A 16,878-nucleotide genomic window follows, 5' to 3' on the forward strand; every position below is an offset into this window, starting at 1 on the left:
TTCTGCAACAACACGTAGTGCAACAGGAAGCGAAACATTTGACTCTGACCTTTTTTTTTTGCTTATTCTGTGATTTTAAACGTAGGCTCCCAACGTAAGGGCGCATACCGCCATCTACTGTGCTGGAGTGTCTCACGAAAGACATTTTATCGCTCCTCACCGTGTGCAGTACAGAAGTACTTTTAAATTTTAAAAGTGTGCCAGTGTAGGGTACAACCCAAAAGTCCTATTCGGCGTCACCTCATACATCCGAAGCAATGAGGCATTCAGGCCGACGGTTATACAAATCGCACACACACAGTTTTAGGTAGGCCTACCCCTCCACTGCCCGCCTGTGAGCTGCGTTTCTGCTGATAGAAAACCAGACCCTATGTATCAGAAACCAATGTTTTAAATGTGTTGTTTGTTATTATTTTGTAACATACATATATATTATCTGTAATATTACCATTCGATGTGGGCTCTTAGAGATAAACATATTAAATAACAACTTCAAAACTATCCCCCAAACTCAATGGCATGCACATAGTGTTAAAGAAGACCATAACTGGACAACTGATAGATAAGCCGATGTATACCAATGGTACACCGACTGTGTACTGGTCTTGTGCTTGCAAATACAGGGGTATCTCGACAGGAGTTTGCCAATATTGGCCCACTGAAGGTTGACAGGTATCAGTAAAACTGAACAAAGAACAGCTATGATGGAACACATTTGGCTCAAACACGCAGTTTCTTAGGACTTATGGCAGATTACTTTGAAGATACAGCAATTCTTGATAAGAATTCTACATTAACATGGAAATTAAATCCAATTAATTAACTGCTCAACAGTTTCAATTTCAAGAACACCGTAAGTGGTGGTGTTTTCTAGCGATTATGAATTAGCATGGTATATTCCGTTTCGCCAGCAGATGGCAGTAAAAGCCATGGTGCAGCACTGTAGCGTTTACGTTTGACATTTAGATATAACTCAACTAGGCTACTACCCAAAAAATACTATTAGCCCATCATTTCACATGTAGCCTGCATTGTAACGTGTAGGTTCCAATCGTTTTGAGACTGTCTGGCAACAGGCGAAGCGTTTCTGAAATCAAACTCAGGGAAAGTGTTTAGCTGAAAGGGCACAGCCCGACCCAGGCCTACCACTTGTAAGTGGTCCTTACGAAGCAGATGCATGAAAAATGATTTTCTTTGGGGTTGGCTATTTATATAACCATTCTCATTTCCTTTTAAGGTTTTTTTTTAATTTGTACTGCTTGGCCTTGGGGTTTGGTACTTCTCAATGTGATGACCCTTGAATAAATACTTATTTAAAAGGAGGAACAAAATGATCAGACCGCAAAAGAACATGTTGTGTTGGTGTTTCCAGGACCGAGTGACACAGAGAGAGGCAACTGTAACGCAGTGTCAAGTGCCTGCCTGTGAAATTTTCAGTTGTGACAATCAGTCATCTTTTTGGGAAATGAAAATGCAACACTTCCCACGCCAGCATTCTATGGCAGAGCAGTCAGAAGTCAACGGTACACAGTACCACGGCCTTCTTAGAACATGCCTAACACCAGAGATGCTGCTTGATTGACAGAGTAGCCTATGCAGTGGAAAGTAACAGACATAACATCCCCTATATCACTATTTTGCAACAGAATGTCCTTTCTCACATTTGTGTGTGTGACACTGTGTGTGTGTGTGTGTGTGTGTGTGTGTGTGTGTGTGTGTGGGTGGGTGGTTGGTTAAGTGGGTGGTGGGTCTGCGAAGTTTCTCATGCTGCCAATTATGTATCAAACAGAGAAACGGTATACTAGGTACAGCAGCGAATTGTATTTTATGAGTTCACCCTTGAGGACGATGTGTCCGTTTGATGACAGCGCAGTCCATGCTGCAGCTGCATGTGGCCTATTCATGCACGAAGTGCCACCAAAGAGGGCATGTTCTGCCGCAGTCACAGTGCAGGACAGATATGGGACCGTATTGTTCAGGACAGGATAGGGTCATTCTCCAAATACACTCACTGAGCACTTTATTAGGAACACCCGTACACCTACTTATTCATGCAATTATCTAATCAGCCAATCATGTGGCAGCAGTGCAATGCATAAAATCATGCAGATATGGGTCAGGAGCTTCAGTTAATGTTCACATCAACCATCAGAATGGGGAAAAAATGTGATCTCAGTGATTTTGACCGTGGCATGATTGTTGGTGTCAGATGGGCTGGTTTGAGTATTTCTGAAACTACTGATCTCCTGGGATTTTCACACACAACAGTCTTTAGAGTTTACTCACAATGGTGCCAAAAACAAAAAACATCCAGTGAGCTGCAGTTCTGCGGACAGAAACGCCTTCTTGATGAGAGAGGTCAACAGAGAATGGCCAGACTGGTTTGAGTTGTCAGAAAGGCTACAGTAACTCAGATAACCACTCTGTACAATTGTGGTGAGCAGAAAAGCATCTCAGAATGCACAAAATGTCGAACCTTGAGGCAGATGGGCTACAACAGTAGAAGACCACGTCAGGTTCCACTTCTGTCAGCCAAGAACAGAAAGGTGAGGCTGCAGTGGGCACAGGCTCACCAAAACTGGACAGTTGAAGACTGGAAAAATGTAGCCTGGTCTGATAAATCTCAATTTCTGCTGAGGTACACAGATGGTAGGGTCAGAATTTGGCACCAGCAGCATGAATCCATGGACCCAACCTGCCTTGTGTCAGCAGTCCAGGCTGGTGGCAGTGGTGAAATGGTGTGGGGAATGTTTTCTTGGCACACTTTGGGCCCGATAATACCAATTAATCATCGCTTGAATGCCACAGCCTGTTTGAGTGTTGTTGCTGACCATGTGCATCCCTTCATGGCCACAATTTACCCATCTTCTAATGGCTACACACAGCATGATAATGCACCATGTCACAAAGCAAAAGTCCTCTCAAACTAGCTTCATGAACATGACAATGAGTTCAATGTTCTTCAGTGGCCTTCCCAGTCACCAGATCTGAATCCAATAGAACACCTTTGGGATGTGGTAAAACGGGAGATTCGCAGCATGAATGTGCAGCTGACAAATCTGCAGAAATTGCATGATGCAATCATGTCAACATGGACCAGAATCTCAAAGGAATGTTTCCAACATCTTGTGGAATCCATGCCACGAAGAATTGAGGCTATTTTGAGAGCAAAGGGAGGCCTTACCCAGCATTAGTATAGTGTTCCTAATAAAGTGCTCAGTGAGTGTATATCTGGTCTGTTTTAATAAAACTTTTTTTTAAGCTGCATTAAATACACCAGAATTTTGTCTAGTCACTAAAAAGGAAGGCTAAATTATGTTTCCATGTGTGTTCCTCCAGTTTTATTAATTTATTTATCTTTCTTCAGGCAGGTTTGTTGAACTAATTCTCAGTAATTATGTATTTAGCTAAGGCTTGAAGTTACATTTTGATGAAAATGATTAACCCAAATTTTTTTAGTGTTTGTTTAAAGACAAGTCTATCATTGAGACAAGTAGACCACTGGTTAACCAGAAAATCTTACCATTGCATGCTCATTTAATTTAACTAGAGCAGTCAGTGCCTTGCCCACAGTTACACAAAAAAATCTTAACACACATTCAGGAATTACAATGCTTGCATGTATGCATCTTCTAATACAGATATAAGGTATCACTCTAGAATTGAGCTCTTGCATAAAGAAGGAAAAGGCATTTAGGCAGCAGTGTGGTGCATTCGTAAGGAGCAAGGTGTTGTAACCACATAGCTGCTGCTTTAGTTCCCTGCTGGAACACTGCTGTTGTACCCTGGGCAAGGTAATTAACCCACAATGGCCTTAGTAAATATCCAGCTCTATAAATGGATAACAGTAATGGACAGTAATGTAATGTAATGTTATTTAGTTCAATGGCCCACATCACTGTTTTGTTGTGGTATCTGAAGCATAATTGACAAGTGCGGAGAAGCATCACCTGTAATGACATACGCAGAATAGGAAGCCTCAGAAAGCTATCTAAGAAGAATGAGAACCACTTGAAGGTAATATCCTTAAGGAAAAGAAAAAAGATGAGCAATGAACTGACAGCAGAACCGGCAGAAGCTCTAATGTTGTCCTTCCAGCAACCGTTAAAAGATCATTCCTGAAATCAGGTCTGCACAGGTATGTCTGCACAGGTATGTGTGTATCGTCAGTATGCTGCATTGAGTCAACATAACATTGTTGCTCCACCTTTGAGCCAACTACATATTATTAAGTTCAACCTTATATCTTACCAATAGATCCACATTATGGCCAACAAATACAATGAAAAGCACAACTAAAATTAAAGCAAACTGAAATAAAATGATCTCTAGACATTTTTCAATGAAAAATGAATAAACGTTCTGAATAGAGATGCTGTCCATTTCGGATGAGCAAGCCATGCAAGTATCAGGGTTCAAACCACAACCACAACAGAAAAGTACAAAAAATTCCACCCGTGAAATAATAGTCGACTTTGTTTAATTTATGCATAAATGAAATAAGGACAAAACACACACAGGCGTATATACTCATTCTGAAAACGTAAGCGGTGAGCCCACACAATCAAAGGGCCAGGAATCCAAAATGCCATTTGTGTAAACACGATGACTGTCCCCTTTCATCCATACAGCACAAACACTGAATCGCTTCGGCAAAATTAATCTTTCTGATTAAAAAACGGGTTCAAACTTTAAATGCCACATATACAGATTCAGATGAAATTTCCCAAGTGATGTGTATTATCTTTCATTTTACAAATCCATTATGAAATACAGTCATATTGAGCACAAGGAACAATTACAGCAAATACTTGTTATTACTAAACAATAGTATAGTGTGCCAATATTACACAATACTCCAGTATTAGTACATTAGTAAGGTTAGTAAGCTTTTGTATGTAAAGAAGCTGTCTTCATCGACACCTCAGTGTGTCACAATTAACTTGTCATCTCTTCTGTGGACCCACGCACAAAGCAAATTTCAGGCATGTGTTTTTGGTTTGGGTTTTTATGTTAAAACTTGCTAGTCTGCATAGTTCAATCCTACATCGGCAACTGCACCTTTAAAACATATAAACATGGACAGACTGAACCAGCTCTCCGTAAGTCCTCAGTTAGCACCGTTATGAAGGGCTGTTTTTAAATGCCAGGACATAGTGGTGGCTTTGATTTATAAGACTTGTTCTCAGTATTCCATTACAGAGTATAGTATGGCAGATGAGGGGAACTAACAACACATAAGCCAGCGCAATGTTACATCTTTGTTCTCTTTTATGTCTTTGAGGCACAAGCTGTGGAACTAGAAGTATAAGAACATGAACATTATTGTATTCTGCTTACATGCCCCCCCCCCCCCCCCCCCCCCCCAACTTCATAAAGTCATATGGGGAATCACATATTTAAACAAAACACACTAGCTGGATCAAAGGAGATTTTTATTCCTTCTCATAAATATATAAAGAAAAATACAAACAACTTCCCTTTGTTCCAGTTCAGTTAGCACACTGGACCAACTGAAATATTCAACCAGGATGAACAGATGCTTTGTAAAGGAACAGCAGAACAAAAAGCACCAATTTATTCATGCACACACATACACACACACACACACACACACACACTCAGACACATACATAAAAAGGTAATAAATATCTAAATATCTCTTGTGTACTACATTGTTACAAACAACTCACAGTTGGGTGAGCCTTTCAGTTTGGATTGTGTAAGGGATAGCTAGACCCAAAAGACCACTGCCAGTTCTTGTTTCTTCTGAGACAGAGATTATTTTCAGTGTTTAATAACACAGTCCCATATATTCACAGTGCAACTTAACATTCTTAAGTGTGTAAATGTTTTCCTGACACTAGAGGCTTTACACAGGCTGAATGTCAAAGGATGTATTTTTTAGTTTTTTTTTTCCTTTATGCAACCCTGTTTCTGAAATCGCTAACTGTACGCTAGGCTTGTCTCACCATGGCAACCTCTGCAAGACAAATGCAATCCTCTCATACACTCACACTCAGCTGACAGCTATTTTTCACACTGCAAGTCACACAGCGTATTACAGTGGAGTGGGCATTCACTGGAGCACAGGCACTACTCCACTGACGTATTCTGAGTTACACACAGGTGCCTGGAGAGTTGTAGGGTGTCTGACAGTGGTGAGACAAGGAAGCCTTTGCTGACCTACCCACCCTTCTAACCAGCAGAAGAAAGTCAATTTGCTCCACCACCGTGGGCTTCTGGTCACTGCTAGCAAATAACAAGGCCAGTTTTGAACTCAGTCCATATGGGTCAGCCTATGCTCAAAGCAAACACCGTGCTTGCTGAGCCACTCAAGAGTACAGCTTGATGGCTCCAAATACATGTCTGTTCACAGTACAATTCTTCCTATACTAAAATCCCTTTTTTTTGCTTTCTGTGGAAAAGTGCAAAAGTTGAGTCAAGGAGGATTCTCACAATGTGAAAAAGGTCTTCAAAAAAAGAGAAGGAACACATGGCACAGGGTGATTTATGGATGCTGTTATAGATACTGCTTACCATGCCGTGATGGGGACTAGTCACTATTAAAAGTACAACTGCTTAACTCCAGTAGCAGCTACTGCAGCTCCTGTGATCCTCCTCCTGTTGTTTTTGGCACAGGCTATTGAGCTTCCTGAGTGATGAAACCTCCAAAAACACTAGAGTTCATTAGCCCACCCAGATAAAAGCTGTTATGAGCTGTAATAGTCAAAAGAGAAAAATGAATCATTTCTTAAATAAAATAATACATACATTCATTAACAATGCAAGTTGCAGTACGCAGTGCTGAGTGAAGATGTTGAGAGTGTTGAATGGCCCAGTGTTTAAGAAACAATTTCAAACAAATGTTGCTTTTTCCCATGTTTTCACACACATTTTAGCAACAGCTAAACTCATAGTTTTGTTTACATTAGGAAAAGGCAACACATAAATATTATTCACACACCAGTACAACCTGCAGTGCCGCTGGATATAATCTGGACCTGAATTCAGAGATAGTATAAAATACAAAATAATACACTTATTATAATTGCTTCTGCTGCAAGGAACATTATAAATATCTCATCAACATTTGTAAATGTTCTCCTCACCTCATAAGAGAAAATAACAATATAATTCACTAAATTAGTGGTTTTTTCATGAGGAAAAATTGCTAGATTGTATTTTTAACCAGATCAAAAGACATACATTCATCTAAAATTTATTACACCCGAGTGCTCAAAAGGTATGAAAAGGTGGAGAAAATAAGTTAAATTGGATGACCTCTGGGCCTGTCCCTACAGACTACAGTCAACAAAAATCCACATGTGATGGGGAATCTGGTAACTTTTTGCTCTTAACAGGTAGAAGGCAACACCTTCACGTGGTTCCAAGTCCATATTGTAAATTATTGCAATGTTACCACCAAAAAAAAGACAAAAAAAAATCAACATTATGTTTAAAGTGTTCCTCAAACATTTAGTCTGATGAAATCAGCCTGATTGAATTACATTTTGGAGCCATCTCCTTTCATTCATACAGAGGAATGAATCCATGTAACTCAATAACGTGGACAAAATTAGCCTTCTCACTCTCCAGCTCCTGATATTGCAACAATACATCTACCAATGAACAATGCAAGTTTTCTCAGGAAAAGTTGAAATAAAACAAGGTGTTTCATTTCAGTGCCATTTCAATTGAAATTAGCAGTTTACAGACACATGAAGGCACAGGAAAATTTTGCAATGATTCATGAGGTTGATTACAAAATGATTCATGAGGTTGATTTCAAAATGATTCATGAGGTTGAGTTTTTCCCACACACCCATGCCTCAGAATGATAAATGATAGGTCTCATTTAAAATATCTCTGTAGGGGGGCATACAACACTCCCACTGGCTGTATGCCCCACTAAAGACCGTGGGTGGTATCTGTAAACCGAAGATATTGCTTATGGTATCTTAGGTTATAGGCTGTTGCATTTTAGGCCAAAATCCCTAGGCATTACTGACTCTTGTGATACCTGAGAAATAGGTAACCTGAATGTAACACCTGAATGTTAATGTGTATACAAAATATATATATATATATATATATATATATATATATATATATATATATATATATATATATATATATATACATACAAATATACACACACACACACACACGAAAAGTTAAAGTGCCTGTACCCACAGACACACACACACACACACACACAAAACACGGTAAATCAGGTATGGGCAATTCTTGTATGCAAGGGCCAAACTCCTGCTCTTTTTTAATTAGTGGCTGCTCTACACCGGCAGCTGCAGGTGAGCTGATTTCCGGTCCAAATATCTTCAGTTAAGTGAGGACCTGAGACAGAACAGACTTCGACCCTCTGGGACTACACTGCCGCCCTAGGACCGCCACCTCCCCAATCAATCGACGGCGAGCGTCTCAGCAAGGTCGCAGTGGAACTTGCGGACGTGGCGGTAGAGGTCGCCGGACTGGGTGAAGCGGCGTTCGCACCACCTGCAGGCATGCGGCTTCTCGCGCGTGTGCACCAGGGCGTGGCGCGTCAGGTTGTGTGAGTACTGGAAGCCCTTGCCACACTGGCCGCAGGCGTAGGGCTTCTCGCCTGAGTGCGTGCGCTCATGCCTCTTTAGGGTATACAGGCAGGAGAAGCTCTTGCCACACTGCGGGCAGGTGGGTGCAGGGCCCCCGCCCCGGGGCAGCCTGCCGGACGGCCCCTCCCTCACCAGGAAGTGTGTGCTGAGGTGCAGCTGGAGCGTGTGGGGACTGGGGAACACCCCACCACAGAGAGGGCACGGGCAGAGGCGGGGCTGGCGTGGGCGCCGTCCACGGGGAGGGTTCACCCCTCCAGGAGTGGAGGTGTTTATAGAGACTATATCCTCGTCCACCTCCTCCTCTGGATCCTTGCTGCCCTCCAGCTGCCCCGCATTCCCCTCCTCCATCTCCCCCTCTCCTTCCATTTGCTCCTCCTCCTGAGGGTGCAGGGTGGAGGCGGGGCTTTTGTTGCCCAGCAACAGGGCAGCCTGGGTCCTGGCACCTGTTCCAAAGCGCCGGCTCTCCTGGCCCGTCGGCTCTCCATCCCCCAGCTCTGACAGCAAGCCTTGCTCGTCCTTAACGACCAGATTGGCGACCCGCTGTTGTCTGTAAAAGGCCAGCTGTCTCGAAGGCCGAGAGGGGGGCAAGCGGTCCCTGCCAGACAGGCGCTTGAGAGACAGATCCAGAGCGCCGTTCGTGTCATCCAAAGCCTGGGACCACCGGTGCGGTGGGGACACGGGACCAACAAGATCAGCTTTTGTTTCTCTGGTGGATTGGACGAAAGTCTCTGAAACCTCCACTAGTTCAGGCTCAACACTTAAGTCTCTGGACCCACAGAGGTGACCATTTGCCTTCTGCCTGTTTGATCCAGACCTTTCACAATCACCAACAGCTGGCCCAATTTGCTGGTTGTCTGTGTCAAGCTCATCTACTGGAGTTGTCCTCGACTGCTGCTGTGCAGAAGGCGACAGCTGCTTGCCATGCAGTTCACTGTCACAGCGTTCCACTTCCATACAGCCCAGCGCTGTCCCCCCACTGACCCCTCCCTCCAGCGTAACCCGCTCCTTATCGCTCATCTTGCCTTCGCACACTCGGACAATTTCGTACATATGAAGGTAACCGGCGGCAGCCAGGACGTCCTTCACCGGCAGACCGCCGAGTTCCAGCTTTCCCTCGTACATAAACTCGAGCAGCAGACCGAAAGCGGTGGCTGTCACAATGTCACTGTCGAGGCATACAACGTCCCTTTCCTCCAGCCGGTCCCTATAGAAGAGGTGGAAGAACACGCTGCACGAGGCCAGCACCGCTCTGTGCGCTTTGAATCGCGCCTCTCCGACAACAACGGTGCAGTCACAAAGGAAACCTTGGTGACGCTGCTGTCTCAGACGCTGCAGCAACTGCCGGCTGTGGTCCGGGAACTCCATGCTTCTGTCATAACCTGATCAAAACAGGAAAAACTGGATATACAACGAACAAAAGGCGAGCTTCGGCGTGACCTGGCAACGCGCATTGCGCTAGCAACTACTAACCACCAACAAATCTGGATTTAATAAAAAATAAAACACAGTGCATACACGTATGAAATATTATTAAAAGTCGTCTGACGACGTTTTGTGATCAGCTTTGCATAGGCTATTGTACGAAAATAAAAAATCTGAATACAGCATGTGAATAAGCAAGCGAGCTACATTGTAGATGAGCTTAAATAAATTTAAAGTTCACTTTGTTGCACCCAGATAAAGCAGTGCTTTACCTGTATGGCGTCCAACCTGTAGACTACGTAGGCTACTAGTGAGCAATGCATTTAAAAACAATGCTTCGTCAAAATTAAAGTTCCTCAAACAGACCAAAGAACTTCCTCGTGTACAGACGGCCAACTAAACTGACTTGAAAAATGTTTAGCTAAAACTGTTGCAACTTCTGCACGATCACAAGTCTACCCACAATAAATAGCCTACCGATCAGCCAAACATCATGACCGTGTACATGTCAGTGCAACTTACGAAAGAATTACCTTTCCTCCTGGATAGATAGAGCAGCCTGATTCGTTGATCGCTGGTTTTTGCGCTTCCCACAAAGAGGATATATGCGACCGTTCGGTTTTCTTCTATTTCGCATTTACGTTCCTGCGAGACCGTACATTGTCACGCGCGGAGCTCAAAAGCAGACTTGCGAATGCTCACACCAGTCCGGCGAGTAGAGGACAGGAGTTGAAGGGGGGGGGGGGGGGGGGGGGAGTAAACCGGAGTGATCTGTTTGCTAATTACACTGCAAGCTGTGGAGTCAGCTGCTGTGACATCACCGCAGCGGTAACGCTACCTCCAGCTGTGCTCTTGTGCCATATGTTGCTCCAAATCAAGCACAACAGCGGACCTGCAGCTTATTTCTTTTAAAGTTCCATGAGCTCCTTTAGAGACATGTGAAACTACAGCGCAAGTATTTGCGAAGTCCCATCGTGCCACAGCAGACGCCTCCTGCAACCAACTGCATAATTCCACTGACCTTGAGTACACTATTTTGTACCGGCCACTTTCATCCTGTAAAACCGGGGCAGCGATTTATTCAGACATTGGCTGTCATCGAAGAAATGAAATTATTATCAATCAACGTCTGCACAGTCGTAACGATAGGCAAATGATTAACACCCAATGTCTGTAGGCATTAGATATCATATTAAACAGTTTGAACAATGTGCTCATTCAATGCCGTTTTTGCTAAAAACGCGGTTATGCTGTGGTTGGACCGCGAGAGCACAGCCTCCTGGCTGCACCGGCTTTGGGAATTCAGTAGCCTAACTAAATTTCGGTCACAGAATCCCTGTGTCGCACTTACATATGTTTCTGACGAGCCGAGAAGAGCGTTTTCGAAGTCCTGCCAGCTGCTGTTTTTGGCTAAACTGTCCTTTCGACCTTTCATGATGCATAACCAGATGTTCCGGTTTCCTGCCGTTCTATGCCGAGGTTCGTTCCCAGCCGCTGGCAAGCGTCTTGAAGTACGTCTGTCAGTCAGGTTATCGCGATAGCCTCTGTCGGAGTAGATGTTGTGCCTACGTTCAGGGTTCGAATTACGGGTGGAATTGGGGATCCCCCCCCCCCAATTCCACCCGTAATTCGAACCCTGCCTACGTTATCGCATAACTTCACACTATGGCTGAAAGTGTTCAGTTCCTTCTGTGTTACGAACAACACGCTTATCTGTCTTTTATTTCAAATGTACGAGGTACCGAACAACCAGCGAAAAGAATTTCCACACCTCGTCTCACTTCTTAGACATGAAATATTAAGTACGAAGTCGAATGCTATCGAAATGTGAATATTTAATGCGTGGTTTGACTGTTTATGTTAGATTTCCATTTCTTTCTAGTCGCCTATAGTAGACAAAGTGCTTAAATATACATGGAGCAAGGAGCAAATAACTGATAGTGAGCAGTAGTTAAATGTGTCACCCACCAAGGTGCTGTCAGCAAAGGGTCTTTCTGTCCTAGGTCATTGATATACTGTGAGGCAGTGGTCACTGGCTGATCTAAGGTCAGCCTGGAACCTGCCCTTCCAGCATTTTTAGAGTTTCTTCCTGTTCCTGTAAAGGTGTTTCCATTCTGTGTCCCTCACCTGCCTGCCAATCCCCACCCCCACCAGCCTTCTATGCAGTTTGTCTGCTGAGGAACGTAACCCGACACCAGTAATCGTGGTCTCCTCTTCCAGGCTCAGGTTAGGTATAAAATCTCATCAGTGCTTCTGTGGTAAAAATATCTGCCAAAACATGCCGACGCAAACTGTGTGCACTCTAACCGGTAAACAATGCCTGCTCATCTCTGCTGCTGCCTCTGTCTTTTCGATTATGTGCTGCCAATCTCCCTTTCCCCTCCTCTTCACACTTTCTCTCTGGGGTCATCTCTGTGCATAACCACTGATCCTCTCATGTTTGCAGACACAAAGGTGCCTTAGGCATTGTACTTTTGTTTTTTTTTTCTAGCCTACAGTAGAGATAGCTCCCTGGGGGTAGAGACATCCTCATCATTTGACAGGGTCTCATTCCTCTATTCCTCAGGCCAGGGCACCACAGATAATCTGTGGCCCTACAACTATGTGTTGCTTCAATAAATAAAGGAAAGGTTTTTCACAAAAAGAGGTGAAGGTGGGGGTTGATTGTTCTTAAGGTCAGTTAGGATTTGAGACATTAATAGCAAGCAAGCCTTCCACTGTAAGACATCTGGGCAACTTTGTGAAAGCAGGTCTTGTACCTGTAAAATTCAGGCTACAGGGGATCTGTTGATTTATCGATACATATGGGAAGTCCGATTACACTGTAGCTCTCAAAAACAAAAGAATAGACCCTGTCTTCTTTGAACCGAAGACTGTGGATTGCGCCTGTAAGTGTGGAACAAAGGTCATGGACAGGGCTTTCTTGGAATAAGCCTAAGGAATGATATTGCACAGGATATCGCCCACTTGCTTGCTCTTTTGATTTTGATTGGCTGTAACCTCAAGCTGGTAACCAACGAGCCAGTTTTATCGTGTTCATCAAACTCCCTTCTTGTGCTGGTGTGTGGGCCCTGCCTATGCAGTCAGTCCTGATGACCTCATCATTTACTGAGGCATGTATAATGGTTGTGAAATAATAAATCAGTATCTGCCAAGGCTATGCTGTAAACCTGTGTAATTTTGATAAGAGCCTGGGGAGGATGTGGGAGGGTATAAATTAATTAAGCAGAATTGCTTAAAAGGATTTGTTCAGACGATATAATTGTTGCTGTTTTTAGGCACTATCAACCCATTATAGTGAAACTCTCTGCAAAATTTTTAGTTATGCCCTTATTAGAAACATTTGACCACCACACCATAAACTGAGGGTAGACAATGCCCTTGGGTACTCTTTCATTCCAACCAATCTTTCAGGTGATACTGTAATTTACAAAAAAAAACTATTCATATATATTTTAGGGACATTCACAAGTATTGAAATCCTGCACACAAATGTTAATCTGACAGTTTATGGTACTGACAGCTCCTGCCCTGATATCTTTATCCAGGCTCTTTGTTTGTGGTGAGCTTCGCTGCCTCACCTCTCCTGAGCCATGCCAAGCCTAACACACTCCAGACAGGGGGTTCCTGCACACTGCATGAAACCAGAGGGACGTCAGGCCGCCTTGCAAGGTGTTAAACTGCCAGTGGGGCAGCGTCTTTTGTTTGTTTTTGCAGACTCACTGGCACCCAGCACCTTTCTGCAGTCCTCTGACCACTTCTTGTTTTGAAAACCCTTTCTTCCTCAAGTAAGACGTGTGTGTATGTGTGTTTGTGTGTGTGTGTGTGTGTGTGAGTGAGTGAGAGAGAGAGAGAGAGAAAGAAAGAGAAGGTGCTACAAGTATTATTCTAAACTAATGCCATAACCTAATACACATTCCTGTATCACTTCATATGTGGGTATGGATTTTTCACAGGTGATGAACCCCAATTTTCAGCTTCAGCACTGAAGGTTGTTTTGCATATTTAAAGGACACAGCAGGCACACATTACGTAAATGTGGCTCCCAGAGCAGACATTGGCTGCATCCCAACAGTGCTAAAGTGTATCCTTTCCTTGATTCCTACATCCCTGCATCCTGCATGACCTCAAAATCAACTGGCCACCACCTTAAAGGTGACTCCAATACCATAGGAGACTCAAAGTAATAAAGAAGAGTTTTTCAATAATCTGTGACATAAACTGCCACATATCATATCATCTTCTAGAATATGGCATATCATGTCATATTCTATGTATTTTTAAAACTGTTGTGATAATATCAACAGTCACTAAAGAACTACAAAAATATATATGCAGCATATAAGCAGCAAGAGCACAATGACTAATCACAATACAAATAAATCATATTTTCACAGCAGTTGTGTGCGGCCTACGGATTTTTCACTGAATTGTTCATAAAGAGGTGATGTAATATTTTAAGTCTTCCTGAAAAGACCTACATTTACATCTATATTTATATTGGATTTCTGTATAATCTATATTGGCTTTTTTATAATATTCCATTACATGGACAAAACATTTTGCTAGCAAAATAGTCAAATTAACCACATACTCCATGTTAAGAAGAAACAGAAGAAACAAAAACAAAAAACTGCCCTGAACAGAGAAGGGATTCCTCCTAAATATATGAAATCAATGAGGTGTAACAGAACAAGGACATTCCATTTCCCCCACCAAATTATGGTGCCTCCTTATTTTCTTCTCATGCCTCTTCCTCATCTCCTCGATGGGCATCACCATGGAATCGAGGAAGGGACGTGAGGACTCATCTCTGAAGTACTGGGGCGCAACCATAGAAATGCTTTGCAAGCACTCTCTCAGGGTTTAATGTCCTCACAGGCCAATCCCAAGTGCCTGGGGATCTGTAATGATACAAAGGAGAGCTATACAAATACAAACAGCCACCAAACGCAGCACGGCCTGTCACCTGTCACCTGCCTGCCTCATCTTTTCTCCTCTCTCTTCCCGGCAGGGACGGAGCTGATGGGAAAACAGTAGGCAGCATCACAGACGCCTAGGGGCGCATCGTTTGGGCCTCCGTTAGTTTCTCATTAATCAGAGCTAGAAACTCCTCTTTGCCTGTGTGGGAAATCTGACCTCTGCGGGGTTGGAGTGCAGGGATTTAACGAAGGCAAACAAAAAAGAGAGAACACACAGAGGGCTTGTTACGCACATGCTTTTACAAGAAGACACCGTTCCCTTATGAGAGCCGTGCTGTTGTTCAGTAAAGGGGAGCGGGTGAAAGAGCATGTGCTTTTGGGAATTGTGGTGGGGGGTGGATTGGGGGGAATCTCTCTCTAGAGACAGGTGGTTTTAAATTTGCTCAGAGGTGGGGCTTTTTCATTGAGTCAGCCACCGAGGGAGCGTGATTCCCCACCTTCGCTGTAAACACGGTCCCCCTCAGCCACCCCCCTCCCTCACCGCCAACCCACGGGCCCACCAGTTCTGCACAGGCTGGGGGAATTGTCAGCCCCAGACTGCGGTACAAAGCCCGTTTCAGCTGAGCGCGTGCCGAAGGTGGGTGTATCGCATGAGTGATTGCATGTGAAATGCGGGACTTCTCGCACAGCTAACTCCCACTATGACACACAAGCAAAAGTGCGGTGTGATGGTTAGAGCTCTGAACCCGAGGGTTACAAAATCACAGATGAGGCAATGCCGCTTTACCCTGTAACAGGATGCTTCCCCTCTCTTGTGCTAAACAAATACATGAAGATGTAACAATAGGAAAATGTAAAACTGGGTTAGAAAATTTGCACAATGAGTTGTAACCACTGTAGATTTCCTGGTTGAATAGGAACTGATAAGCAAATGGGGAGTATCAGTTATCAGTGTAGCAGGATGCAAATCTTTTCCAGAAGAGTTTCCTGAAATAATCTTTCAATCCATGACCAGAGAGAATCTTCCAGGAAGGATTGTTCTATTTCTAGATGAGCACAAAACCCCATGAACTTGAAGGCTTCAGAGCAGACAGATTCTACCTGTATCTAGCCTGAAAGGCATGGTCTTGGCCATTCCAAGCATTTATAAACATGTCCAACAAAACAATTTCCCTTTTTTTTTACTCCTTCCTTACTGTTATTTGATGTGGGTGGCCAGAGTGGACCAGTGAGAATGTGATTTATCAGAGTATATCTAAGAATTCATTTCAATATGAGATGATACAATTTGATATGTTACAGTTCAATACAGTATGATTCGGCATGACCTTTTAAATTATTCTATGCTTTAAAAAATGTATAGAAGCATTAGTTCATCTATAATGACTATCAAAGTTTAAAGATTACTCTAGTCCTCCAAATTGTTGCATTACCATGAGTAAAAAGACATACATGAAAAAAATCAATGGTATGGATTGATTCTCACAATGCAACATCAATATAGCTGTGCTGTTGCTTTTGTACGGATGTATCAATTCAAATCAATGTATTGTTACATGTCTACTGTCATGTACATGTGCGGATGATTTCAATGCATCTTATTTACCAGATTTCAGAGAAAGCATCCTGATGTGAAGCTGTCAGTCTGACAATGTCACATTGGTGCTGGTGTGATCGGGAAATTGTTAAATTGTTTCCCTTATTATTTCTGAGCCAATAGTTGAATGGGCCCCAGTGAATACTACAGCGTGCTAGAGAGAACATCACTTCTCCCTGCATTCATCAATAAAATCACAGAAAGAGAGAGACCAGAAAGGTCCTTCTCTTTTAAAGCAGTGTAATGTAATGTACTTAATGCAAGGACCTTAGCAGCCATCCCAGCACTTTGTCAGATTTAATTGTATATCTGTGGTGGAGCCATG

The 16,878-nt window shown here is 43.3% G+C and overlaps 1 protein-coding gene across 1 annotated transcript; it reads right to left on the reverse strand.

The window, feature by feature from the left end:
- Positions 1 to 8,296: 8,296 nt before the first annotated feature.
- On the reverse strand, positions 8,297 to 10,725 carry LOC118792655 (zinc finger and BTB domain-containing protein 42-like). The gene is made up of 2 exons (XM_036550547.1): positions 10,568 to 10,725; positions 8,297 to 9,991 (listed from the first exon to the last, which is right to left on the reverse strand). The coding sequence occupies exon 2, from the start codon at positions 9,975 to 9,977 to the stop codon at positions 8,424 to 8,426; it is 1,554 nt and encodes a 517-aa protein (XP_036406440.1). The 5' UTR covers positions 9,978 to 9,991; positions 10,568 to 10,725; the 3' UTR covers positions 8,297 to 8,423.
- Positions 10,726 to 16,878: the final 6,153 nt, after the last annotated feature.

The sequence above is a fragment of the Megalops cyprinoides genome, chromosome 17 (assembly GCF_013368585.1).
Source record: "Megalops cyprinoides isolate fMegCyp1 chromosome 17, fMegCyp1.pri, whole genome shotgun sequence".
NCBI classification, from domain to species: Eukaryota; Metazoa; Chordata; class Actinopteri; order Elopiformes; family Megalopidae; genus Megalops; species Megalops cyprinoides.